At 39.5% G+C, this 26,297-nt stretch overlaps 1 protein-coding gene across 1 annotated transcript; it reads left to right on the top strand.

The window, feature by feature from the left end:
* Positions 1 to 882: 882 nt before the first annotated feature.
* Positions 883 to 25,564, top strand: LOC145584821 (translation factor GUF1 homolog, mitochondrial-like). Its single transcript, XM_081641610.1, has 11 exons — positions 883 to 1,357; positions 2,663 to 3,413; positions 16,422 to 16,578; positions 16,692 to 16,746; positions 17,378 to 17,445; positions 17,529 to 17,633; positions 17,755 to 17,826; positions 20,836 to 20,949; positions 23,787 to 23,927; positions 24,038 to 24,097; positions 24,969 to 25,564. Exons 1-11 carry the CDS (start codon positions 1,031 to 1,033, stop codon positions 25,132 to 25,134), a joined length of 2,016 nt encoding a protein of 671 aa, XP_081497736.1. The 5' UTR covers positions 883 to 1,030; the 3' UTR covers positions 25,135 to 25,564.
* Positions 25,565 to 26,297: the final 733 nt, after the last annotated feature.

Here is a 26,297-nt window from a genome sequence, read left to right as displayed (position 1 = left end):
AGGGTGTTAGTTTAAGAGAAAGAAATTGGAAAAGATTAGATTTAAGTATAAACTATTAAAGAGGGTGAATATGTAAATATACATTGTGAAGGATATAATTGGAAGAACACTATTAATAAGAGTATTCTTCCACTTTTTATAAGGTAGGGATAATCATGATTCATTTACAATAGTTTAACCCATTTTAATAGGTTTTCACTATTATATAAACAAATGAATAAAAATAATTAAAATGGGCTAATTTAATATATTTCACCCAAAATAATTAAATTTTATTAACAGTCAAATAAACCTAAGTCAATATTTTGACTTTTGACCTGTATAGATCCTATTGTGGCACTTATATAAATTTTACGTGCCTACAGTGTGTTGTATTTTCATTAAAGGAAGTGTTGCAAATAAAAAAAAAGACCGATTATAGAATATGTTGTAATTAAAAAAAAAAATTGAAGGGAAATTGTTTAACCTTCATTGGCAAAGGACATTAATTTATTTTCATTGGCAAATACAATTAGTGCCAAATAAGTAAAATACCATTTTAACCCTAAATATTAGACATGTCCAATCTTGGTTATAGGTCTTATAATCTCATAGGTAGAGCTTCTAAAAATTCATATCGTGTCATGTTCGTGTTATTCACAAAATCTATCCATAACTATATAAAATGTTGCATAATTGCAAAAGTTGACCAATTTATTAAAACGGGACGTGTTCGAATTGATTTCGTGTTGTGTCGTGTTGACTTTGTGTTTTCTCCGTAATTTTATGATCGCGTTATATGGAGTATTAATTTTGATCGTGTTATTGTGTCGTGCCAATTTTTACCGCTCTACTTATGGCCTTATGAGTGCATTATGGAAAAATACCCTGAATCGAAATTTTGTTCCGTTTTCATTTAAGTGTTTTGTTGCAGACCTTGCTGTTGAGTTTCTAAACAAATTATTTCATGTCATATCCATTACTTTCATCTTAGCCTTAGCCATGTTGCTAAAACCCTAAACCCTTTTCATCCAGGAACAATCATCTACAAATGGGTTTAATCAGTAGACTCTCAAGAACTCGAAAATTAATCAAACAATTTCACACCCTAAATAACCCAGTAATCTCTTCAACAAGAATACCCAACAATGAAATAGAGAGTAGGTTGAAATTAACCAGTTCATATTGTTCAAAATCTAGGAATTCCCAGAAAGATAATGACCTAGATTTGAGTCAATACCCACCTGAAAAGATTCGCAATTTTTCGATTATTGCTCATGTTGATCATGGTAAATCAACCCTTGCTGACCGATTATTGGAGCTTACTGGGACTATTAGGAAAGGCCATGGTCAACCTCAGTACCTTGATAAGCTTCAGGTATGCGACGTTCACTTCACCTTCTTTTTCTTGCTTTGTTGTTATTGTTTTCGCCGTCATAATTGCATTGTTATTGTTGTTTTTGGAACTGCTTTATAATTGTTAGAGACTAGTTTTGTATCAAATTTTGGCATTTCGCGTGATAACCTAATTATTGCCTTTTAAGTTCTAATCAATTTAGTATTCTACATTGTGACTTTTGCCTCATTATTATGGTGAATTGAATTTTGGCATTTCGTGTGGTAACCTAATATTATTGTTATTGTGACTATACTCTCTGTGTGTTAAGGGGTTAGTTTTGTTTTATGCCCTATGACATTTGCCCTGCTGATACGGCGCATTGTGTTTTGGCATTTTGCGGATTAATCTGTAGGGTGAGGTTTTGGGGATTTATGAAAAAAAGGTGCCTTTTTCATGGGTACATTTTGATTCTGGATTGAGACAGGTTGCATAATTAACTTAAATCTTTTGTGAAGTTACTAGTATTTGCCTTATTAAAAATTTTTCCTATGAGGATTTGGGCAATTTTTTTTTAACGAAAATGCATATTCCTCCAAATAGACTTTATATTGTCTTTGAAGTTTTCATCTTTTGTTGATTATCTTATTGATGTGTACACATTTTGGAAGCTGATTGTGGCATTGTGAGGTATGCTTTAGAACTGGCATTGCTAAAATTAAAAGGTTCCTGCATTTTGGTTGAAGAATAGGGGTAAGACTGCATACATCTTGGATGTTTCTAGCACTGCCAGTAGTGTTTTTGTATGTTCACTTTTAGGGTTTATGGAGTTACTTAACTTTGTTAGTGACACTTTTTGCTAATGCTGTTCTTGGTAATATGTCCAGTTTAAGTACAGTCTCTAAGGTCCTAAAAGAAAATCCAATTTAGAACAAGTGTAAAATTTTGAGGAAATGTTTTGTTTTGTTTTTTTTTTTTTTTTTTTTTTTTTTTTTTTTTTTTCCGAATTTGGTCTTACTGTACATGATTGGATTCAGCTGTTACAGGATTGTTGGTATAACTTCTGAAAGTTAATTATTTACTAAGCATACACTGAAATTTAATTAAAAAAGAAAAGGTGCCTTGTGCTGTTGTTTACTGTTTCAAATGGAAGTCAAATATTATTCTTGCTGTGGTGTTCATTGGTTAGTGTAAGCATCATTTGTTTTTACCTTTCATATGGCACAGATCAGATTAGTTTAAAAGCATTTTTTTTTAAAGCTTCGTTCTCATGCTCACCTTTGCTTTTCTTCACCCCCTTACCCTTGTTCCCCTAGCTGATGATGTTTTATATTTGAGTACTCTTAGGTGGAGAGAGAAAGAGGGATTACTGTTAAAGCTCAGACTGCTACTATGTTCTACAAGTACGACCCTGAGATAGCAACAATTGCCAGTACAGAAAATCCCTCAAATTTTTTACTAAATTTGATTGATACACCTGGTCATGTTGATTTTAGCTATGAGGTATCAAGATCGTTAGCTGCTTGCCAAGGGGCTCTCTTAGTTGTTGATGCTGCTCAAGGTGTTCAAGCACAGACTGTTGCCAACTTTTATCTAGCTTTTGAGTCTAATCTGTCAATAATCCCAGTCATAAACAAAATTGATCAACCTACAGCTGATCCTGACCGTGTTATGGCCCAGCTTAAGTCCATGTTTGATCTGGAACCAAAAGATACCCTCCTCACGTCTGCTAAAACAGGGCAGGGTCTTGAGCACATCCTTCCTGCAGTGATAGAACGGATACCTCCTCCCCCTGGAAAGGCTGGCTCTCCGTTACGTATGCTTTTGTTGGATTCATATTATGATGAATACAAAGGAGTTATATGCCATGTGGCTATAGTTGATGGTACATTGCGCAAAGGGGACAAGATTTCATCTGTTGCAACTGGACAAACTTATGAAGTTTCAGATGTTGGGTTCATGCATCCTGAGCTAATTCCTACTGGAATGCTTTTCACTGGCCAAGTGGGTTATGTGGTCAGTGGCATGCGTTCTACTAAAGAGGCACGTATTGGTGATACCTTGTTTCATGTGCGCACTGTTGTTGAACCTCTTCCAGGTAAACGCGACTTTATTATAACTTTTGGTTCATGTTCTTGCATTGCTAGTAAGCACAGGAACAACAATTGACATCCTGCTATTGTTTGCTTAATCCTAATATTCGTCTAGTTAAATCTATGCAAATTTCTTTTTTCTCTAGGCTTTTAGTAGGGGATGTAGAAGAAATACTAGTATATGTGAGATAAGAGTGAACTAACGTTTTGTAATTTGTTTGAACAATAGAGTAAAGATTTTGGTGAGTTGCAAACGAATGATTTATAAGGGTGATATTGTTATATCTTATCTACTCATCTTTCTAAGAACCAAAAGAGTATAGAATCTATAATTTTTTGGGAATAGAGTCCACTTTTGAGTTTCTACAAGAAGCTATAGTGGAATTCAACAAGACAATCAACTAACAACCAAAGTGAACATTGTTTTGGGTAATTTCTACCCAAGCCACGTGGACCAACCAGTAGGCGACACGTGTCAGCCTAGGATTAGTCCAAACTGGACCTATCCCCATTTGACACGTGGCGTTCCCAGAATTTAGGAGAAAAGGCGGCCTTTAGGGCCCAAATCCCGTGAAAGCCGTAATTCGGCGCGGCACATCAGAATTAGGTCTGAGTGACCTAGTCAGGGGCACATTTATCGATGACCCTATAAATAGGGAGATTCCCTTCATTTTGGGGACTTCTACATTCATTTATTACACTATCCTACATTCTCTCTCATTGGAGAAAACACCTGATCTCGGAATCCGAGAAGATCTCACTTTATTTTTCCGCACTCTTTACATACTTCGAACCCATTCTAACTTGATCGTCGGAGGCGGAGCTCCAACCACCCGGAGTCTCCGTTATTTTGTAGGTACAGGCCGTACCGGACCAGTCTTCGAGCTGTAACTCTCCTGAGGGACTTAAAACACCCAAAACATTTCGCGCCGCCTGTGGGGAGAGTACTTCTAAGATGGTTCAAGAATCTGTACCGCCACCTGAACCCAACCGTGAAGCCGATGGGGTGGTCTATTCAGACCAAGATACGGACGACTGTGAAGTCGAAACCTGGGGTCACTTCTCTCCAAGCGCATTCGTCCCAGAGATATACTGGAACAGGGCAACAACGAAGCTGGTACCAGCAAGACTGCTAGACCACCGCCTGGGAACAGGCGGCAGGGGTCAGGCTCTAGTAACCCGAGACGAACTCATGAAATTCATGACAAGTTTCAAGGGTGAAATCAAGGATCTAATCAACAAGAGGACGGATGACTCTAGCAAGGGTTAGTCGGCCAAGAAGACTTCTCAAGCTGAAAGGAGGAAGTCAGTCACATGCAGCCTACTCCACATCCAAAGGAGAAGACACGTCTGCCATTGATTGGTCTAAGATCCTTCTGTCCCAAACGAGCAAAAGGAAGGTCATCCGAGGTGTTCAGCCAGATGGCAGCAAGAAAACCTTCTCCGATGCTCGACACATCATCGAGCACAATCGGAGCCAACAACTGTTTGAGTCAGCCTCTACATCAAGCTTTCTAGACAGCTTCAAAAATACATTTGCGAGGAATTCTCAGTCCTTGCATGAGAGCCATACAGGCGGCAAGTCCGTCCATACTGGCCCTCAAATGATTGGGGCAGTCCTGTACGTGCCTCAGATGCCATACGGTCAGTATGTCCCACCATTCATGCAGCCGACCCTCTTCGGAGGTTAGGCGACACACAGTGTCCAGCCCCTGGACTGGCAGCTCCGTCTGCTTTGGTGAACAAACATCTGCGTTAACCAAGGAAATAACTGAGGCGACACAGCCAGCCAAGGTTAAGAATGTTTTGGTTGACACCTATGATGGTACCACGAGGACCACCTCATGGCCTTCACCAACCTTATGCACATGCAGGGGTTGGAGGACGCTATGTGGTGCCGATGCTTCTCGGCTACCTTGAAGGGCATAACCCAACAATGGTTTGGCAACCTGCGAGCTAGATGCATTGATAGGTTCAGGAGGCTTGCTTTCCTGTTTGCCTCCAACTTCTCGATGAACATTCCTGCCAAGAAAACAAGTCTTGACTTGAGCACCATACGGCAGGAAGAGAGAGGACTCCGCTCCTACGTCAGGCGGTTCAATCTGGTGAGAATCCAGATACAAGTGACGAGGTAGCTTGTACAGACATTTTTAAGGGTATGAAGTATGGGTCAACCTTTAAGTTTGACCTTGTTCGGAAGAGGGTTTTTATCCTCCAAGAGGCGTTAATAGAGGCGGAGAGCTTTATACAAGCCACCGACCTCTGCTCATTCAACCATTAGTCAGACTCCAAAAAGTCTGATAAGCAAAAAGAGACTCGGATTGCTTAGCCGGCTCAGAAAGGTGGAGAGAGTAAAAATAGAAAAGAAGTTTGGGCGGTTGATGAATCTGACAACTGTCCAAGAAGAAAAAGAAAGAATTCAAATCGTACGTCCCAAGGTACGAGTTTAGTAAAGACTGCTACTCCATCCTCATGGACATAAAGGATCGGCTGACCATTGAGAAGTCGAATCCAATGAAGAGTTCCGTCGAGGCACGGAAAAAGAATAAATACTGTCACTTCCATGAGGTAGTCGGCCATGACACCAACAACTGCTATAGCCTCAAGCGGACGTTGGATTGTCTGGCTGACAAGGGGGTGCTGAAATCTTATATCTTGAAGTCTAAAGCGATTGTTAAGACGAATTCGGGACAGTTGTCCAAGACGGTCCAGCCTGTTAGTAGTTCGGACACCGATAAGGATCCGGTCTACACCATAGCAGGCGTGGTGCCCCGCCCATCCGGGGCACCAAGGATCATCTGAAGAAGACGATACACTCTGTCGATGATGGCCAGGCGTCAGCTAGTGGTACTTTCCCGGACATCCTCATCACTTAGGATAGGGGCAAAGTTCACCGCCCGCATGATGACCCGGTTGTCATCAAATGTAAGGTCGCCAACCAATTGGTTGGTCGGATCCTTATAGACACGGGTAGCTCCTCTGACCCCATCAGCTACAAGTGTCTGTCCAAGCTGAAGTATAAGCTGGATAACCTGCATGACGTTTCCCATCCTCTTGTAGGTTTCGGGGGAGGGGTAGTCCACGTAGTCGGACAAATTGATCTACCCCTCTGGCTGGGGGAGAAGGGAAAAGGGCGACACATGATCGTCCGGTGTTGGTGGTTGAAGAGCTGACCGCCTATAACATTATTCTGGGCCGACCCACTCTAAATGAGTGCAAGGCCGTCATCATCCCATCCCTCATGTTGCTGAAGTATGAAAGGGATGATGGCTCTGTTGGCTTCCTGAACCGGGTTCAGAAGACGGCTAGAGAGTGTTACCTCTCACCCACGGCCGCAGTAGTCGGACAGTGGTCGGAGCCAATAGATCTTGACGATGTCAAGAACCCTGATTTAGCCCCTCCAGCCGCCAAGAAAAGAAAACCTACTCAGCTGGTGGAGGTGAAGAAAGAGAAGAAATAGCAATCACTGACCGGTCATATGAACTCCGTCCCCAGTCGGCTAGCGAACACATTGATATCCCTATGGATGACAGTCGTCCAGAGCGAACTGTTAAGGTGGGGACGGTTGCTTTTGAAAACATGGGTGCAACACCTTTTGCTGAGGGAATTCAAAGACATTTTTGCCTTTGAAGTAGAAGAGATGCCAAGCATCAGCCCGGATCTTGTTGTCCACAAACTCACCGTGGATCCTAAAAAGAAGCCTATCCGGCAAAAGAAAAGAGATCACGGCGAGGAGAGAAGTCAGGCGGCAGCTGCCTAGGTCAAAAAGCTGTTAGACTCCGGGTTCATTCGGCCATGTAACTTCCCTGATTGGGTTGCAAACGTTGTACTTGTAAAGAAGCCGAATGGTACCTGGCGCATGTGTGTAGATTACACTGACTTGAACAAGGCATGTCCAAAGGACAGTTACCCGCTTTCAAAGATTGACAGTCTGGTCGACTCTACAGCCGGGCATGCCTTGATGAGTTTTTTGGATGCCTACTTAGGCTTTCACTAGATATCCCTGTGGAAAAAAGATCAAGAGAAGACGGCTTTTGCTGATGAGGGGTTATTCTGTTATACTGTGATGCCATTTGGCTCGAAGAATGCGCCTGCTACTTTTCAACGGATGATTAATATTGTTTTCATTAATCAGATTGGGAGGAATGTAGAGGCGTATATTGATGACATGATAGTCATATCCAAGCAACACACGGATCATCTTGCTCCAAGAAACCTTCACTACACTCAGGCGGCATAAGGTCATGCTCAATCCCAAGAAGTGTGTCTTTGGTGTTGAGTCTGGGAAGTTTCTCGGATTCCTGATTGACTAGAAGGGGATAGAGGCTAACCCCGAAAAGATACAGGCGGTCATTGACATGAAATCACCCCGCATTGTCAAGGAAGTTCAAAAGCTCACCGGTTTTCTTCCATTGGGAAGATTTCTCAGCCGGTGAGGTGACAAGTGCTTCTATTTCTTCCAGGTAATCAGGAAGAAGACAAGGTTTGAATGGGGGGATGATGCAGAGGTGGCCTTTCAAAAGCTGAAAGAACATTTACACTCTTTGCCAAGACTTGTTAGCCCTCTGTCCAAAAAGACGCTTTACATGTACTTAACCGTCTCAGATCATGCCCTTAGTGCTGTTTTCCTTGCTGAGAGAGACGACACTCAGCTCCCGGTCTATTTCATTAGCCACGTGCTCAGAACTACGGTACCCCATCGTTGAAAAATTTGGCCTCGCTTTTTACATGGCTGTCAAGAAGTTGAAACCTTACTTCTTGGCACATCCGGTTGTGGTCTATACAGACCAACCCCTCAAGCGGCCAATGACAACCTTGGAGTCATCTGGTAGAATGCTCAAGTGGGCTATTGAAATGCAAAGTCTTGAAATCACTTACGAACCAAGAAAGGCAGTGAAGGGTCAGGCGTTTGCCGACTTCATTGTCGACATGACAAGGTCGGTTGCTCCGGACAATCCTGGTATAATCCACTGTGAACGGCTAGTCTCCTGAGGGGGACAAATTTGAGTATGCACTACGGTTCAAGTTTCAGGCCTCAAACAACGAGGCAGAATTTAAAGCCCTGCTAGCCGGCATCCGCATGTGTAAGGTGGCAGGGGCAACAAAAATTGACGCCTGTTCTGATTCACAGTTGGTCGTAAGCCAATACCATGGTGACTATGAAGCCACCCATCCGGCAATGATCAAATACCTTCTAGCGGTCAAAGCTGAAGCGGGGACACTTGAAAACTTCCATATGAGTCAAGTGTCCAGGTCTAAAAACAATCAGGCGGATGCACTATCAAAATTGGCATCCTCCGCCTCCTGTGATACGCCTTGGTTAGTTTTTTGGAAAGTTATGGAAAAACGAAGTATTAATGAAAAAGAGCCCATTGGAGTACTTGACCGAAGCTCTACATGGATGGATGGCATCCGAGCATATATTCAAGCGCTGCTTGATTCACCGCAGGAAGCGCTGTCCTGAAGAATTGATAACAAACTTCGAGATAAGAAATGGAGAGCTCTTCACAATCCTGGCCCACTCTTGAGTCAGACGCTGTGGAGATGGTAAATAAATGTGACAAGTGCCAAAGATTTGGCAAGCTCATCCCTCGGCCGGCAAATGACCTAACGGCAATCCACAGCCCCAGTCCCGTTTGCTAAATTGGGCATGGACATTCTGGGTCCTTATACGCCTGCACTAGGCGGAAAACGTTATATTCTGGTGGTTGTGGATTACTTCACCAAGTGGGTGGAGGCAGAGGCGATCAAGAACATCAAGAAAAAGGATGTCATATCCTTCATTTGGAAGAACATCATCACTCGATTTGGGGTAGCTATGTCTATGGTGTTTGATAATGACCCTCTGAAACGCCTCAGCTGGTTGGGGAAGGGATCTCACATTGTTTTGCATCTGTCGGCCGACCCCTAGCAAACGGTCAAGTTGAAGCCTTCTACAAACTCATCTCAGACGGCATTAAGAAGAAAATTGAAAGAGCCGGTGGTTTATGGGCTGAAGAATTAAATCATGTCCTATGGGGGCCATCCGGACAACTGAAAAAACGGCAATCGGTGGAACCCCATTTCTCATGATATACGGTGCTGAAGCCGTCTTGCCCATCGAACATTATGAGCCGACTCTACGAGTCATGCTATACGCTGAAGAGACAAATTGGAAGGCCATGCGGCTAGCATTGGACTCACTCCCGAAACGCAGGGGCAATGCCGCCTTGCGTCTGAGATCTACCGTCTACCGTCTGAGAATAACCCGTGCCTACAACAAAAGAGTACACAAGCGGCCCTTGAAAGTTGAGGATTTTGTGTTACGGAAAATGGAGGCAACCGGTAGGGCCAATGAGCATGGAAAACTAACTCCTAATTGGGAAGGCCCCTATCGGATCTATGAAGCCGTCAGAGACGGCACCTACTGCCTGGAAACTCCAGACGGCAGGCGGCTGCCTAAAACTTGGAATGTAGACAATTTAAACAAGTACTGCTTCTGAGACTTGTAAATTTTTGTACCTGAAAAGCCTATCAATGAAAAAGTTGCCTTTTGCTTTCAAAAATGTTGTTTATTTCTTTATATACATGCGTAATGTCTCCAGCACCGCTTGTACGTCGTATAGAAGGTCGACCTTTACATGCTAAACTTAAACTAGGTATTTAAGTCAATGTCCAAATGACGTGAGGTCAATGGCCGGATATTAAACTAAGTTAAGCTGAACAAACGTCTAATAAACGTGAGGCTAATGGCCGGATGATTCTTTATTTTATAAATTCGTCTGCTCTAACATGAGTATGGCGTCCGACGATGCCCATCCGGATGGAATCGTCGCAGAGAGTGTCTCCCATCCGGGTAACAAAGTGCTCTACAAATTCATACAGACGGCAAAGATTGAACGACCTAATTGGTCAACTCTTAGCCGTTTGACCAGGATAATCTAAAGAACGACTAAGTTTACCAAAACCGGATGTCCAAGAACATCAGCTGGTTACCGGCCAAAGTTCTAACTTAGATTACTTTTTGAAATTATGCAAGTCCTCCCAATGGGGCAAAAGGACATTGAGCGTAATTGGATTGCAAGAACTCCAGCCGGAGGAGAAGGAAGTTTAGTATGACCATTTCTCCGCCTGGGCTAACGGTTGTTTTCTTGTATGTTTGGACGGCTTGTACTTGGTTTGGGGCAATCACTACTGTGATTGATTGACTTGAGGACCTCTCATAATCTTTTAAGTATCAAAAGTTCCCAAGCCAATCAATCAGCAAAGTATTGAAACCAACCACACAGCCGCCAGGGCAAGTACAACTGGTTTGTTATCTACCGCATGCTCTCAAAGAGTTAGGCAAAAACTAAGTATATATATATGCAAAATTCAAACGCAAACACAAAAACTGAAACAAAATTTGAATCAAAATCGACTCAGCCGGTACTTTCATAAATAAAACTCGGCCACAAGTGCCGGGAAGATATGTTGATTGGATTACCATCTGGATAAAAACAGAATTAAAATTGTTGATTTAAACACTCAAATACTTGGCACGCAGGCCGGAAATGTAGACGGCTTTAAGCCAAATTGAAGACAGAAAAGCTTAATTTTGGGGTGCAGCCGGGACCTCCTCCCATGTCTGTTTAGGCGGTGGTTGAGCAAAATTCACTTGAGCGTCTTCTCGTTCTTGCTCTTTCTCACCCCCGCGTGCAGCTTCAGCTGCTGGCTCCTCTTTTATCTCCTGGTTGGCCCAAGCATGGAATGTCCCAGGGTATGGTTTGCCCTCGACCTCGGCATTAATGACCTCATCAGCATACTTATAAGCCAAGGCCCAGAGACCATACTCCTGTCCTGGGCATAGAGTTTCCCATGCAAGCTTCATGCGATCCGTGCAGTCGGACTTGTTCTTTTCAACGACCCTGTCCTGCTCGGCCTCTAGCGTCACCTTGAAGTGAGCTTGAGCCTGGGCCATCTCATTCTTCACGCGCTTAACATTCGCGCGAAGAACTATGTTCTCTTTGTCAACCACCTCAAGCGCCTTAAGGTCCTGAGCATTTTTTAGTGCAGCTTCAATGTCAGAGGCCTTTTCTTTGGCAGTCTCCACCTCAGCTATCAAGCGCCTGATATTTTCCGCTTGTTTCAGTTCAAATGCTTTAGTCTCAAGTTCATTTATTGTATTTTGATATTGAGCAACGTGTGTGGAGTCTTGCGCCGCTTTAGTGGCTCGTTTTACCTCAGTCTGCTTGCGGTGCCATGGTCTCTTCAACCCATCCACCCTCAGCATAGCCTAGGGACACAAGCATAAACTTGGCGTATTGCTGCATATCTGGCCACTAGGGGAGTTTGCATCACAACCAAGATTGGGTGAGTAAGCTGTTTAGGCAGCACCTATCTGCAGACGACTCCCTGATGAACCCTGCTGTGAGTGAGACTTCACCCGCATGGGCCAGGGAGGCTCAAACGGTGATCTGAGAGGACTAGCCATACCTTGCTCAATAATCTGTAGGCTGTCATCACCCATAGCCGTGGCAGAATTGCGAGCCGCCTTGGACTTTTCGTCCGCCTTGGGCACCGCCTCCCTGCCAAACTTCTTGCCTAGGTCTAGTCCTAGGCCGAAGCCTTGTAAGCCAGTAGCTCAGGAGCCGTCTGGGTTGACGACACCTTTTGGGACTTGGTGGAGTCGTTGGCTTCCTCATCCGGCTTTCGCTTGATGAGCTTGTTGAAGGATCAAGGAGGATTCTGAAACACAATTGCACAATGAGTATATAGCCGGCAATGAGCCGCCTATAGTGGGAGAACAAGACAAAATTCAAAGTAAACAAGTCAAACGGTGAATACCTAGCGACTATCTCCGCCCTTTGTTTCTTCGCCTTGTCTTTGCGGATCTGCGCGGTTGACCGCTTGGGGGTCTTGTTGTCTGGGAGCATTATCAAAGCTTCTTCTGCAAAAGACAAACAGTCAATTCAATGGAATGACAAGATAGTCAGTACAATGATAGACGACAAAGTTGCCGGATGTATAAAAGACCTACGCTTTGTGAACATCGTGCTTAGTCCACAGGCGGACAAGAACGCCTCGCCTCTCAACCACTCATGTTTCGGGATCCAGTTCTTTAGGACACTTATTAATTCCTCTGAGAGGGTGTCCGAGGGTGTCCGTTGTGAGTTCGAAGAACCCCGCCTCTATGATCTTTTCATAGTCCTCATCCGGATGGCAGACCCAGAAGGTCAAGCTTTTTATTGTATCGGCGGAGCTCGTAGTTCTCACGCCGTGTGGGGCAGTAACCAGTTAAAAACCGGTTCTTCCGGTTGTCCCACTTAGACGGTTTGTCTAAGGTCATCCGGGGGATAGGTGGTCAAAGTGTACCATGCCCTCAGTCGCCTGGGTTGCGGCTAAGGTAGTGCATGTGAGCGAATGCCTCCTAGCCGGGGTGCAGACCCCAAAATGTTAACGTAGGAATTGCTAGACGCCAAGTCATATCCCCGCAAGATGGTCTTCATAGCATCATGTAAGGGGAACCGGAGACCAGGAAAAAACGCAGCCTCATAGCAGCCGAAGTAACTGTTAGCATTTTGCTGGTCGTCCTTCCAAGCAATGGTGCCTAGGCGGCACCCGGATCCTATACCCTTCACCAAGGGGCCGTTTGAGCTTAAAATTCTTAATTCCCTTTTCCATACTCTCTCTCTCCCTAGCAGAGACGTGAATAATCTTAAAGGGATCTGCCTTCTCACTCCAATTCTTTCTCTCCTCAACCTCACTATCCTCAAGCGGGGAAAGGGAGGCATCAATGCTATCCTCAGAGCTAGACCCAGAGGCGGTGCTTCCCCCGTCTCTCTCTTGGGAGACCTCTTCACCATCGACCCGAGGAAGACGCAGCCTTCTCCCCGTCTCTATATTCGGGATCAAGATCTCCAAGTTCATCATGGGAGACGTCCTCTTCACCGTCTCTACCCTCAGTCTCATATAAGATCCCGTCATTTGGGGTCCTGGGAATCCCAGACGGGGAGTATTCCCCCGAGTCAACTTGCATGCCTTCCCCCTCAACTGGGGTCACTTCATCAGACGGTATACTGTCTCTCCTTCGCCATCTGGTGGCTGTTTGTTTGGTTCTAGCCATTGTGTCCAACATAGACACAGAGACGGTCGGTTTGGGGGATGTACAAAATTGCTCCATATACCTAGAGCTGGCTCCCCCAGTCCTAGACTCAGCCGTACTAGGAGATCGGCTGACTACTGATCTAGGTTGTGCCGTGTGTGTTGGTGATGAATCCATTTATTGAATGATAGTATACAAACGGAAAAATCAAGAATGAGCTGAAGGGGGTAGAGACGGTACCTTAAAATCTGACTCTAAAAGGGGTCAAGCGTTGACCGGTTGCAGCAAGCGGGTTGAAAGTGATTTTGCTTGTGTATAGCACAAGCGGTTGCTAATCGGCTGGCATACGGGTGAAAAAGGAGGTTTTTGTGTTTAACACAAACGGTCAGAGTTTCTCTCTCTAGAACTCTTTGACTTTGTCTCTCTAAAACTTTTTGGAAACGTCCAAAATGAGAGGGGTAAAACCTATATTTATAGAGGGGTAAATATAGGGGCATTTCCGTAATTTCCCCAAAATGTGAAAAGGTAAATTTCACAGTTAAAATTCAACTAGTGGCAGAGTGACACGTGTCACACATGCCACGTGGCGTGCCACGTCACATCTGTGAGGGGCAAATGTTTTGGGTAATTTTTACCCGAGCCACGTGGACCAACCAGTAGGCAACACGTGTCAGTTCGTCCAAACTGGACCTATCCCCATTTGACACGTGGCGTTCCCAGAATTTAGGAGAAAAGGCTGCCTTTAGGGCCTAAATCCCGTGAAAGCCGTAATTTTGCGCAGTCCATCAAAATTAGGTCAAAGTGACCCTATCAGGGCACATTTATCGATGACTTTATAAATAGGGAGATTCCCCCCATTTTGGGGACATCTACATTCATTTATTACACTACCCTACATTCTCTCTCATCAAAGAAAACACCTGATCTCGGAATCCGAGAAGATCTCACTTTACTTTTCCGCATTCTTTACATTCTTCGAACCCGTTCTAACTTGATCGTCGGAGGCAGAGCTCCAACCACCCGGAGTGTTCGTTGTTTTGCAGGTACAGGCCGCACCGGACCAGTTTTCGAGTTGTAACTCTCCCGACGGACTATAAACACCCAAAACAAACATAATAATATCCTTCTTCAAGGAACACACTAACTTTGGGCTTGAATATGTTGGTAGGAAATGTGGGATTGAATTACTCTAGAAAGTGCTTTTTATCATTCAGATTTGTAGGGCCTCTTAGTGACAATCTGTACTATGTTATATTTTGCAAAATTAGAATTCTGGCCCCTCCCATCAACCAATCTGAGAGTAACATTCCAAGTGTCAGACTTTCTACATTTTAGAAAAAATTGACTTATTTTTGGGTCCAATGGATTTGTCGAGTGTCCATATCCACGTGGGAGTGGCAAATATTGGAAAATGGTTATTTGCTGTAAAACGAAGAATTTGAGTGACATGGATAGAAATGGAGCAAAAAAGGATGAGAGGAAAGTCCAAAAGAAATAGATAGAAGAAACTTGGTAGGGAGGAAAGGCAAAATCAAAATTATCAGGGGTCTATAGTATCTTAGTACTCTCAAACTAAATTCTTTCTTTTGTAGATTAGAACATACTAAGGAGGCGTTTGGTTCGTCATAGGTCAAGGGAATGAGTTTTAGAAAGCGAAAGGAGAATAATGGACAACAACTCCCATTAATATAGTATAGTATGTTTAGTATTTTTCTCTTCCATCTCTCAATCACTCTCATGGTTGTTGCCATCATGACTACCACCCCTCCTAGCTGACACCTGCCGGGCTGCCCCCACCTCCTACTCCTACCTTGCGGGCTGCCGCCACACCACCGCCCCCACCCCTGCCGCCGCCTCTACTCTATTCCTTTTGAAGTTTATGTGCTCGAATTTGACCTTTAAAGCCATAATATGAAGATATAAAATGGTATAACTTTTTTTTTTTTCTCTTTATTTATCTATTTATTTTTTTGCATTGTGAAGGTTGTCTGTTTTTGGGTGGATGTTGGTGGTTTGTGTGGCTAGGGGTTTGTTCTGGCCAAATTGGTTGTTTCAAATAGGTGTTTTTTTTAGGGGGGATTGGGTGTTAGTGAAGGCGACGGTGGTGGGGCAGTTCCGGTGAGGGTGGTGGGACAGTGTCGGTTATGGTGGTGGTGGTGACGGTTTGTGTGGCAGTGGTAGTGGTAGTGGGGTTGGTGGTGGAGGTGCATAGGTGTTCGTGGATGTGGAGGTGCATAAATGGCACAAAGGGAGTGGAAATACCATTGGGGGGGGGGGGGGGGTGGGGAATCAAATTAGAGGAGTTTTTGTGATTAAATGGGGGTAAAGGGAATGATTAAAAGATCACAACAAATGACAACGAAGAGAATCAAGCTTGTTCATTCCCTTTCCCTTCTCTAATTACCCTACACCAAACGTCCCCCCTAAAAGATTATGTAACCTTAATTCTTACTCTTATTGGTTATCATTTAAAGTAATCTAATTATTGTATTCTTGCTACTGTAATTATGTGTATGAAGTTCCGTTTACGATATGGCATCATTCTTCTAATGCAAGAACTAAATCCAACTTAGGTGTCTCAAGGAGAAAAACTATGTAATTGCAGATGTTTCTCTTAATGTCGACTTGCTCTTAATGTTAAATTAATCCATAATAACTCTTATAGCCATAGTTCTTTTATCATAGCAGATACCATAGCTCTTCTAATAAAGCGGACTATGTAGTTATTGGTGCCAATGAGTTGATATGCAGTTTAATAAAAATAAAAATAAAAGGAAAGATTTGTGTTATGCATAAAAAAGATGCTAACATTTTTGAAGAGATTTAATTTGTGGTTGTTTTGCAAGGACCTTCTTTTGAGATCATGATATATGGCACCTAGGTTTGGTTTGTTGTCATGGTTGCTTTACTAATTTCCCATTTTTTCCCTTTATGTTGTGTCAATTTCCAGGTTTCAAGCCTGCAAGACATATGGTGTTCTCTGGTTTATATCCTGCCGATGGATCAGATTTTGAAGCACTAAGTCATGCAATTGAGAGGCTAACATGTAATGATGCCAGTGTTTGTGTCTCAAAAGAAACTAGCATGGCACTTGGCCTAGGTTTCAGGTATATATCTGTAAAAGCAAGTATATTTTTACTTTCTTTTCATGTCAACATTTGATACACTGACATGTGTGATATGAATTCCTTTTTCTTTATATATGTTTACTGTCTTGCAGGTGTGGTTTCTTAGGTTTACTTCACATGGATGTTTTCCATCAACGCCTTGAGCAGGTATGATTTTCTGTGAGTAATTTTTAATATTAATTTGACTTCGGCAAATAATTATGTGCCTCTAGTTGTCTTAGACTCTGTCTTTTGTGTATGAAGCCAAATGGCTTATTTGGTGTATTTGGGGTGTACAGATTGGCAATGACGTACAAACATTAGAAAGGGGAGATGAGAAACGAAATTTCATTGCAGGAGTAACTAGCTATCACTATCTAATGCCATGTGAATAAATGATGTTCTTTCTCTGTCCCAAAAAGGCTCTCTGCCTATCCAAAATGTATGCCTCAACAGTTGCTTGCACTTCAAATTCTTACATGTTGCATCTCCAATACCCTTGATATGAAACATTCGGGTTTGAAAAACGTGTTTGACCTGTTTGCCTTCACATTCAAATTTCCTTTGTTGATAACATACATATTTATGTGTCGCATAATCAAGTAATGCATCACCGCGAGCTGGGATGAGAGAAAAATTATAGTACATATTCAGAATATTAAAGGAAATTTATCTACTTTTCTTATATCTTGTGAAAAGGCAAGTCCTTAACATGATGGAACAGAAGTAATGTCGAGACTTCCTTAGAGTTCATTATAATGTTGCTTCTTTGGTGCTTACGATTATTTATGAATGGCAGGAATATGGAGCTCACATTATATCTACTGTTCCAACTGTGCCATATATATTTGAATATTCTGATGGAAGGTAAGTGGATTTACTTACTTAAATCTATATATTAATCACGCTAGGAGGTGGTTTTCTTTTGATATCAATGTTCTGTGTAATAGCAAAATTGAAGTCCAAAATCCCGCTTCTTTGCCATCCGATCCCAAAAAACGAGTGACAGCTTGTTGGGAACCTACCGTTATAGCGACCATTATAATTCCTAGTGAGTAAGCTCTCAAGTACCCTTGTGGTTTGATAAATAGTTCTTAAGGATTTTTCATGCTTTACCTTCTATTTTCCTACATGAAATGTAAGTTTTGATATACGTGGATTGTAATCTCTTTGAAGGTATATCGGGCCTGTCATGACCCTTTGCTCTGATCGTAGAGGAGTGCAGCTTGAATACTCCTTTATTGATAGGTAATGTCTTTTCTCCCTGGAACTAAATTGGGTATTTGACTTTTCCCCCATATATGTAGGTTGATTCTTGTTTTTGGCTGCTAACTTTTTTGGATGCACTTGCAAATAGTGACACTGTATTTTAGCCAAAAAAAAAAAAAAGAAAAAATATCATACTGGTTAGCTGCTTCAGTGATATAGCTCTATCATTCTTAATTACAGACCCATTGCTAGGATTAAGTAGATAAAGAAAATCTTAATTACAGTCATACAAGTTACAGATACCGAGGAGTATAGAATTGAACTTGAACTCAGCCTGAATTGTACTGGAAGTGTTATAATAATCTGAAAAGTGATACTAAACACTTGTCTCACTGCTGATAACAATTATGGCTATTACCAAGCCAACTACAAAAGCAACTGTTTGTCCAAGCTTTTCTGAATCCTCTGTTTCCTAGAAGTAGTTTTCTAGAAACAGTTTATGAAAAAATAATTTTGATAGGCCTTGAAAATTTTATATTGCTTGTGAAAATAGAAATTGAATTACACCGTTTGGCCCTATGCAGATATGCCAGTTTTTGTTCTGTAATCAGCTTTTTTTTGGCCCATAATTTACTGCTCAATAATTCATCTCTTTAGTACTAAAATCAAATAACAGTCACCCAGCAAATCAAAATAAAGTTGTTTTAGAGATGTAGGTATATCAATTTATGAGTTCCTGTCAAAAAAAAAATAAAAAAATAAAATTATGAGTTAGCTATCCCTTATATGTAGTATCTCAAAAGTCTGCAACACCTAGATTCTATCACTTTTTCATACATATTGAAGCAAAAGTCTAATTGAATTAAGAAATGGGTCAAATTTACCAGCATACCTTCAATACATGATAATCAAGCAAGTAAAGTAGCATTTCACCCAATTACTTCATACGAGATTACCAACTGAGAGCAAACAATTTATAACCAAACATACACCTTTAGTCTTCTTAGTTGGCAAAATTTAGGCCTGCAATCTATGACTATCTAAAAATAAACAAGTATCATCTCGCATTGTAAACATATATCTCCTTGGACACTGTAAAAAACTTCCAATCTTTAGTCTCAATTTGAAGGTGAAAGATAATTCTTTGATTTATTTTGGATCAATTGGCTATAGCGTTTTTTTTTTTTTCCCTTCTTAAAATCAAATCTCACTTAATTAGATGAATAATTTGGTGCTTGTGGTCTTGAAATTTTTGCAATGTAGTATTATTATGTACGAGTATTGATACTGATGACTTGATGATTGATAGCAAGCCAACAAGTTAATGAAGAGAGAAAAGGCGGGTTTGTTTTTAATTAGGATATGCTGCAATATAAATGTAATGATAAGGGTATTATGGTCCAGAAACAGTTTCATTAAAGGGGAGAAACAGCTTGTTGAGAAACACTTGGTAGATGTTCCAAATTGGTCTTTAACCTTTTCTTCTTTCCTAGAAACTATTTTGGGCTTCTTGAAAAACTTTTCTCCTTGGAAACCCATGTTTGGCCTAAGAAATGCTTCTCAAGTTTTAAAACACTTCTAGAAGCTTTTGCAAATAGGTTCTAATAATGCTTTCAATGATCAATATATATGCGCGGACCATGATGCAAAAAAATGTTATCATTGGTGGGTGATAAAATGATGAAAGGGCACAATGATAGCTATCAAGTATTCCTAGAGTGGTAATAATGGTGGGTATACACCTGTCTAATTGATTCATCTTTGAGTCTTTTCTCTTTCTCGTCATCTTAATATGAGGGAGGCAAATTAGCAACATGAAAAAGGCTAGCGATACAGATGGGATTTATTACCTTGGTTACCACCCCATAAAGCTTTGCTAATTTATCTAGCTGGCATCCACCCTCAAGGCCTCATGTAATCATGTTGCTTTTCATTAGCTCGATAAATAGCAATTTAGCATTAATGTTGCTGTGATCAACATGTGTGGTTGGGGTCTTACAAACAATCTTCGAAAGACTTTCACTTGTGATTCATTTTTCTTGAAGTTTTGTGCCTACAATGATTTCAGTATGTTTCCAAGGATCGATTAAATGCATCAAATTGAACCCCATCTAAATTATCATCATGAACTAAACTAAATTGTAGGTGCACCCTAATTTATGTGCCAAGTTTTTTCAGGCAACCTACGAATTAGCAAAAGGTTTCTCCATCAATGTGAACTAAAATAAAATGTAGGTGCATCCTAATTTACGTGACAAGTTCTGCTAAACATTACTCACGAATTAGCAAAAGGTTTCTCTTAAGGTTAGGGATTTTATGTGGACGTTGACAAATTCAAAAGAGAAGGTTGGGGTTGGTGTCACGTGAAATCTTTTATGCTTTTCTGAGTTGATAGCAACGTTGGTTTGATGAGAGGGGTAAAATTAGATCGTAAGAGTCAATTCGTTGGATTGTAAGGTCCTACTAATGGAAAAAAATGTTAACATTGTGACAATGTGATAAAAAAAAAAAAAAAACTATGTACCTTAAGTAATATTAATATTAGATGGCATTGTTTAGCTCATTCTTGGGATAATATGAAATGAATTTCTTTGATTTTGTCATTTTCTCAGCATTTTGAATACTTTTGATTATTTGTGGACATGAATCAATTAGTAATAAAGATATGTGTTAATGGTTTAACATCTTACGTTATCATTGTATGTTGGATCGGATTGGTGGATCGTAAGATCGTAATCATTAGATCTTACGAACAATAAGATCCAGGTTGGAGGCATTTTTTTGAATCATAGAATTGTAAGATCCGGGTTAGTGTTAATGATTTTTGTACACATTCTAAACTACAATAAAGTGGATTGTTTGCTTTTCTTACAGAATGCTGAGTCTGTTCTTTTGTCAACTTAATGTTCATGGATTGAAACTCTAATTAGTACTCTTCATATTGAGGAGTCCTATTGATCTAAGTTAGTCTGAATTGGTATTTTATATGAATGGAATTAGTATTGTCTATCATCACCATTTACCAACTGTTTATTGTTGTTTCTGCAGTCAAAGGGCGTTGATGAAGTACCGATTACCATTGCGAGAAATGGTGGTTGATTTTTATGATCAGCTAAAAAGCATTACCTCAGGATATGCTTCGTTTGACTATGAAGATTCAGAGTAAGATTTACTGTTCCCCTCTCATTAATATTGATGTGTGTATCTAATAATTTTGAGATATAAGGAACTGAATAGCAGCTTGTTTTTTGTTTTATTGTAACATAGTCAATGTGCTAGACTACATGATTTGATCTCTTTCTCTCTCATCCATAATGATGTGTGTTGAATTAAGAAACTTAATAGCAGCTTGTTATTGTTTTATTGTAACATAGTCATTGTGCTAGACTATATTACTTAAAACTTCTGTTGGGACTCGGGTAAATTCCAGACTAGTCCATTCATGAAAGTTTGCTTTTCTTGGTGTTACTCCAAATTACAGTTTCAAGTGTTCATACCCTTGTCTTTGTCAAGCACTTGGGTTCTCTGGTAAAAGGAGTACATGTATTATAGACATCTGATTTGTGCTGGTTTCAAGTTGGGCAATAATAATCTGTTGTTGATGTCAATTGTTTTTGGCAAGGACTAGTGTACCAAGGCCTTTTAATAGGTTTCCAAATGTGGTACCTCTTAATAAGCATTGTACTTCACGTTACTGCGCTTACTAACTGCTGTCGGCTGATGCTTTCTGTTACATGCTTGGACCTTGGTTGTTTTGTTCTGGTCTAGACATATGTTGTTGGCTTCTTGGCTAATGAAAGAGTTAAAAGAATCAACTATTATGAATTTATACTTAATACTAAAGCAGACATTGGAAATGGCACATGTCACTTCCTGTTGGTGTGTATTTTTTTTTTTTTTTTTTTTTTTTTCCCCCTCCAAAACCACCTTTTTGTTATTTGTTTATTTAATTTTTTTTTTATTTTTTTTATTTTTATTTTTTTTTTTTTATATTTTCTTTAGTTATGTTTATTGTTTGCTTTGTTAATCTTTAAAAATATATTAAGTATACATATTAATATTTCCTTCCCATTTAGTCATCATATATCTACATAAATATACAACTAAAATATTGTTTCAAATTCTTATAAGTATTTTTTGTATTATATATTTGTAAATAAAAATAAAAATCATATTATTCATAGTACGGAAAGCATTTCAATTACAGCACTAAAAAAATTATTCGAAACATTGTTAACCTAATTTCAATTCAGTAAAAGTATAGTTGAAGTTCGACAAAAATAATTTCATTGTACTAAAAATGATTTTAGCTCAGTAAGAATAATTTTAGTTTAGTAAGATTAATTTAGGTTTAGTAAAAATAATTTCATTTCTGTAAAAATAATTTCATTTCTGTAAAAATAATTTCAATTCAGTAAAAATAAGGTGAAGATAACATGCCTTATAATATTTTTCTTGATTTCTTTAATCGGGTAAGAAAACATACCTTTTTATGTTTGTATCTAATAGGAAAGTACATAGTGTGGAGGACTAAGATTCAGCCAATCGTCGAGTTGTATTCTATCAGAAAAAACTTAAAGGCAAGCATTTAGTTCTAGTCAAGTAGAAGAGGGTGAGAGGAAATTAGGGTAATTTTTTTCTCTTTTGCTGATAAAAAATAAGATTAAATGGCTAAAGGTTGAAGCGCCATCATTTAACCTTTTTAACCAGTAAATACAAGTCATAGGGTCATTATAGTAAGGTACCCCCACATAGTTAGGGAATTTCTAGAATAATCATAGTTGGAATTTTTATGAAAGATCAACAATATTTGGGATGAATCTTCTCAAAATTTCCAAAGAAATTCTATTTTTTTTTTTATTTTTAATATATTACTATTATTAATTTGTTTATAATAAAGAAGTGCCATTTTAAGGTCATGCATTCGGCTTGGCTCTACATTCTTCCTTAAGATTTATAAGGGTAATATAATTACTTTCACTCACTGAGATTTGATTTTTGTTCATTTAAATAGGATAAGTTTATCACTAAAACATAGATAACTTTAATGTTTATTGGGGTAACTATTATTTATATCAAGTTAAATTTTTTTGAATTTTGGGTATAGAACAACTTTACAACGGAGGTACCACAATGGAGGTACCATATTTATTGTACCCCCAATTTTTTTAAAAAGTTATGATGGGATAACTCAAAGTGATGAGTCTAACTGTCTTAAGACACTAGTGTTATCCTTCCTTTAAAGTTGCAAGAGTCCTTATTCACATAGCTAAGTATCTGTCACTGCAGATAGAGGCATATTGAGCTGCACCCAGAAACATATGACCACTTCTTTAAGCACGCTGGTTGTAGTTCAGAATTGGTCTTAAATAAGTATGATTTATCTTTTGACATTCAACTCTGAAAAAAACTACCATTTTGAGCCTCTAATTGTTGCCAGATTCTTGGACTTTTGGTCAAGTTATTGCTCTTCAATAATGGACCATATTTACAATCATTCCAATGCATGCGTTGCCTTGTGAGTCAGTTCAATGGACTTGAATCAGCTGCGCTTTGGCTCCATTTATTCAGTTACTCTCTCTGGTTATGTGTAATGTTGTCTCTTGCGTATTCATCTCTTCTACAACCTGAACGTAGCATGACCTCCTGTCCTGAAGCTAAGTTAACGATAGGGAAATAGTGACTTATTGAGAATGGACGTTAGTTAAAATAGAAGCCCGAAGAGCCTCCTCTTTGGTGTAGGGTCAAGATTTTGAACAACATTGTGTTAGAAACTAGTGGATCTGGAATGTTTGTTTTTAACTAGATTAATAACAAGTTATTGTTGCGATAATCGTGTAACGTATCAAGATGAGTATATGTAACCTAGATGCACTTTAATGAAAGTTACAATCAGACCAGGCATATATTGTTACAAAGGTCTGAATTTCACCCTTTTGTCTCTCTCATTTGTTTGAAGGATGGGTCTTGTTTATTTTACCTAATTGTGTTATTGTCAGGTATCAAGCCTCTGATTTGGTAAAACTTGATATTCTTTTGAATGGACAACCAGTTGATGCAATGGCAACTATTATCCATACTTTGAAAGCACAACGTGTGGGTCGGCTATTGGTGGAAAAGTTAAAGAAATCCATAGACAGGTATTTATTATTATTATTTAGCAGTATATCTTCTTCACTGATTACATTATCTTGTCTGTTTGATTTTCTTGGCACTCTCTTATGGACCTCAATGCTTTCATGATGGATAGGCAAATGTTTGAAATAACAATTCAAGCTGCAATTGGTACGAAGGTTGTTGCAAGAGAGACGTAAGTACTGTATTTAAACTGCTTTGCTATTTAAGTTGGTTTAGGACATAAGATGTTGGTTGGTTTCTTTTTTATTACCCTGCACGTCTATGTGGTATGATCGTGAAGCCGGTGTAGTATAGTTCTAGTACTTAGAATTTAATTAATTTCATCCTATTGTGGAAAATCTTATTCACTAGCTTGTCATATTTGATATATTCTTAATCATCCTAATAGATATACTGCAATATATTGGCAAACTTCTTTCATTTTCTTCTTTGTGAGTCATTAACAAGAGTTGCATGGTATCTATGACCTGCAATATATCATAATGTGTCGCTGCAGTCTCATTCATCTGCTCTATGAACTTTTCTACATATGTTTATCTAGACTCTATGTCCACGTTCTGGGTAAACCTATTTTGCCATCTTCATTAGCACCTCAGAGGGCTCAGACACAGACCACTACTACAACATCCACGCTTTTATACTAGCAGTTTTTTGTCACTGCCCTCATCTCTTTCCTTAATACCATTGCCAGCTTGGAAAGCCTTGGAGGTAAAGAAGGTGAGTTATGGGCAGCCTTGGAAGTGAAGGAAAATATGATCAAGCTCACTTCAGACGTGGTGGGATGGTTTGTTATTCAAATCATCCCTCCTCTTTTATTGCTAAATTGCTTTTGATAAACGCTTTTTTGTGGGAATTCTACTCTCATTCCCACTTCTGTCTTATTGTTTCAGCATTACAAATTAGCTGTAAAAGATTGAACTCAAATTAGGTGTTTTATTTGTGCATATATAAATTATAGGTACATCACTGGCTTAAAGAGTCCTCACTGAAAGAGTAGACTTTTCATTATTATTATTGTTATCTAATATATCTTACCATTTTAGGTTAACTGCTTTGAGGAAAAACGTGCTAGCCAAATGTTATGGTGGTGACGTTTCACGAAAGAGAAAGCTATTAGATAAGCAAAAGGAAGGAAAGAAACGAATGAAGCGTGTTGGTTCAGTCGATGTACCACAAGAAGCATTCCATGAGCTCTTGAAGATTGCATAGAGGAAAGGAAGGTGTTTCTTTCAAAGAGTTAGAAGTGCAGTTCAGTTCAAATCAGTGAAGTTTCTGTATCATTAGTTTTCTTGTCTTTATTTAACTAATAATTTTTTTTTCTTGTTATCGTCTTATAATTGTAGAATTATATTTATTAGTTACTAATAATTATTGATTCAAAGATTCACATGAGCTGGCAAACTGCTGTTGTCAATTCTTTGAACTTTGGGCCTTCAATTTTTTGTACAAGGACGGTCGTGTGCCTTTTGTCAAATATGGAACCGTCTTTGTTGCTATACATATGTTTCGTCTGCAGCTTAGATACTAAGATGTGACCTAAATAGCAAGGGTTTCTCCGTCATATGTTACTGAAATATGATTTGTTGTAATATGATCTTTCTACACCGGAAATCCAGCAATTAGAAGTTTTTACAACTGATATGCTATGATGCTGTGTGAGTGTATAGTCTATTGCGTTGGAGATAATATGTTGTGGACGCCTTTCCTTTGATGTGCTCAGTAGCTGAATGACGTCTTGTAAGTTGTAGCTTAAGTTGCCGCCCATAATACCAAGTCACCATGATTTATGAAGTTTACTTGGACTATTTAAAAATAAATAAATAAATAAATAAATAAGGGTGAATTCAAGTTTCTGTCTATATAAATTTGTGATTTGTTAATATATCTCTTCTTACGACCTAATCATTTTCTTTTATTTTTTAATGATAAAAGTAAAATAATAAAGTGGCACAAATTTTAATGCATAAAGACGATTAAGTTGTGAGAGGAGATAAATTGAAATGTTAATCTCTGAGATCAATTGGGGCTCCCAACTCCCTTAATAAAATAAATAAATTAGAGGAGCATTTGAGTCACAGAGTGGTATATGGATATGGAATTGGAAATTAAACCTAAAAACATTACATAAGGCTTTTTTTTTTTTTTGGTAATGTTTAGGTTTGGTATGAGTCATATGATCATATATCCACCCCTATTGAAATTTTAAAGCCAATTTCTTGTGAGTTTTAAAGATGATTTTAGAACCTAATTGGATTTTAAAACCCAACTCCTTGTGATTTTAAAGATGATTTTAGAACCCAAAAAAATAAAAGTATGGCATTCGACTTTTATAACTAAACATTAGATATGAGATTTATTGATTCTAAATCTAA

This window comes from Chenopodium album, chromosome 16, assembly GCF_948465745.1.
Source record: "Chenopodium album chromosome 16, dcCheAlbu1.1, whole genome shotgun sequence".
NCBI lineage: Eukaryota > Viridiplantae > Streptophyta > Magnoliopsida > Caryophyllales > Amaranthaceae > Chenopodium > Chenopodium album.
Note: the sequence above shows the minus strand (reverse complement) of the source record. Positions and strands in the feature narration are given on the sequence as shown.

Coding starts and splice junctions, on each gene's coding strand:
- LOC145584821 (XM_081641610.1), top strand. CDS start 1,031: ATGGGTTTAATCAGTAGACTCTCAAGAACTCGAAAATTAATCAAACAA. Junction 1,358..2,662: donor AGTACCTTGATAAGCTTCAG/GTATGCGACGTT, acceptor GAGTACTCTTAG/GTGGAGAGAGAAAGAGGGAT. Junction 3,414..16,421: donor TGTTGTTGAACCTCTTCCAG/GTAAACGCGACT, acceptor GTCAATTTCCAG/GTTTCAAGCCTGCAAGACAT.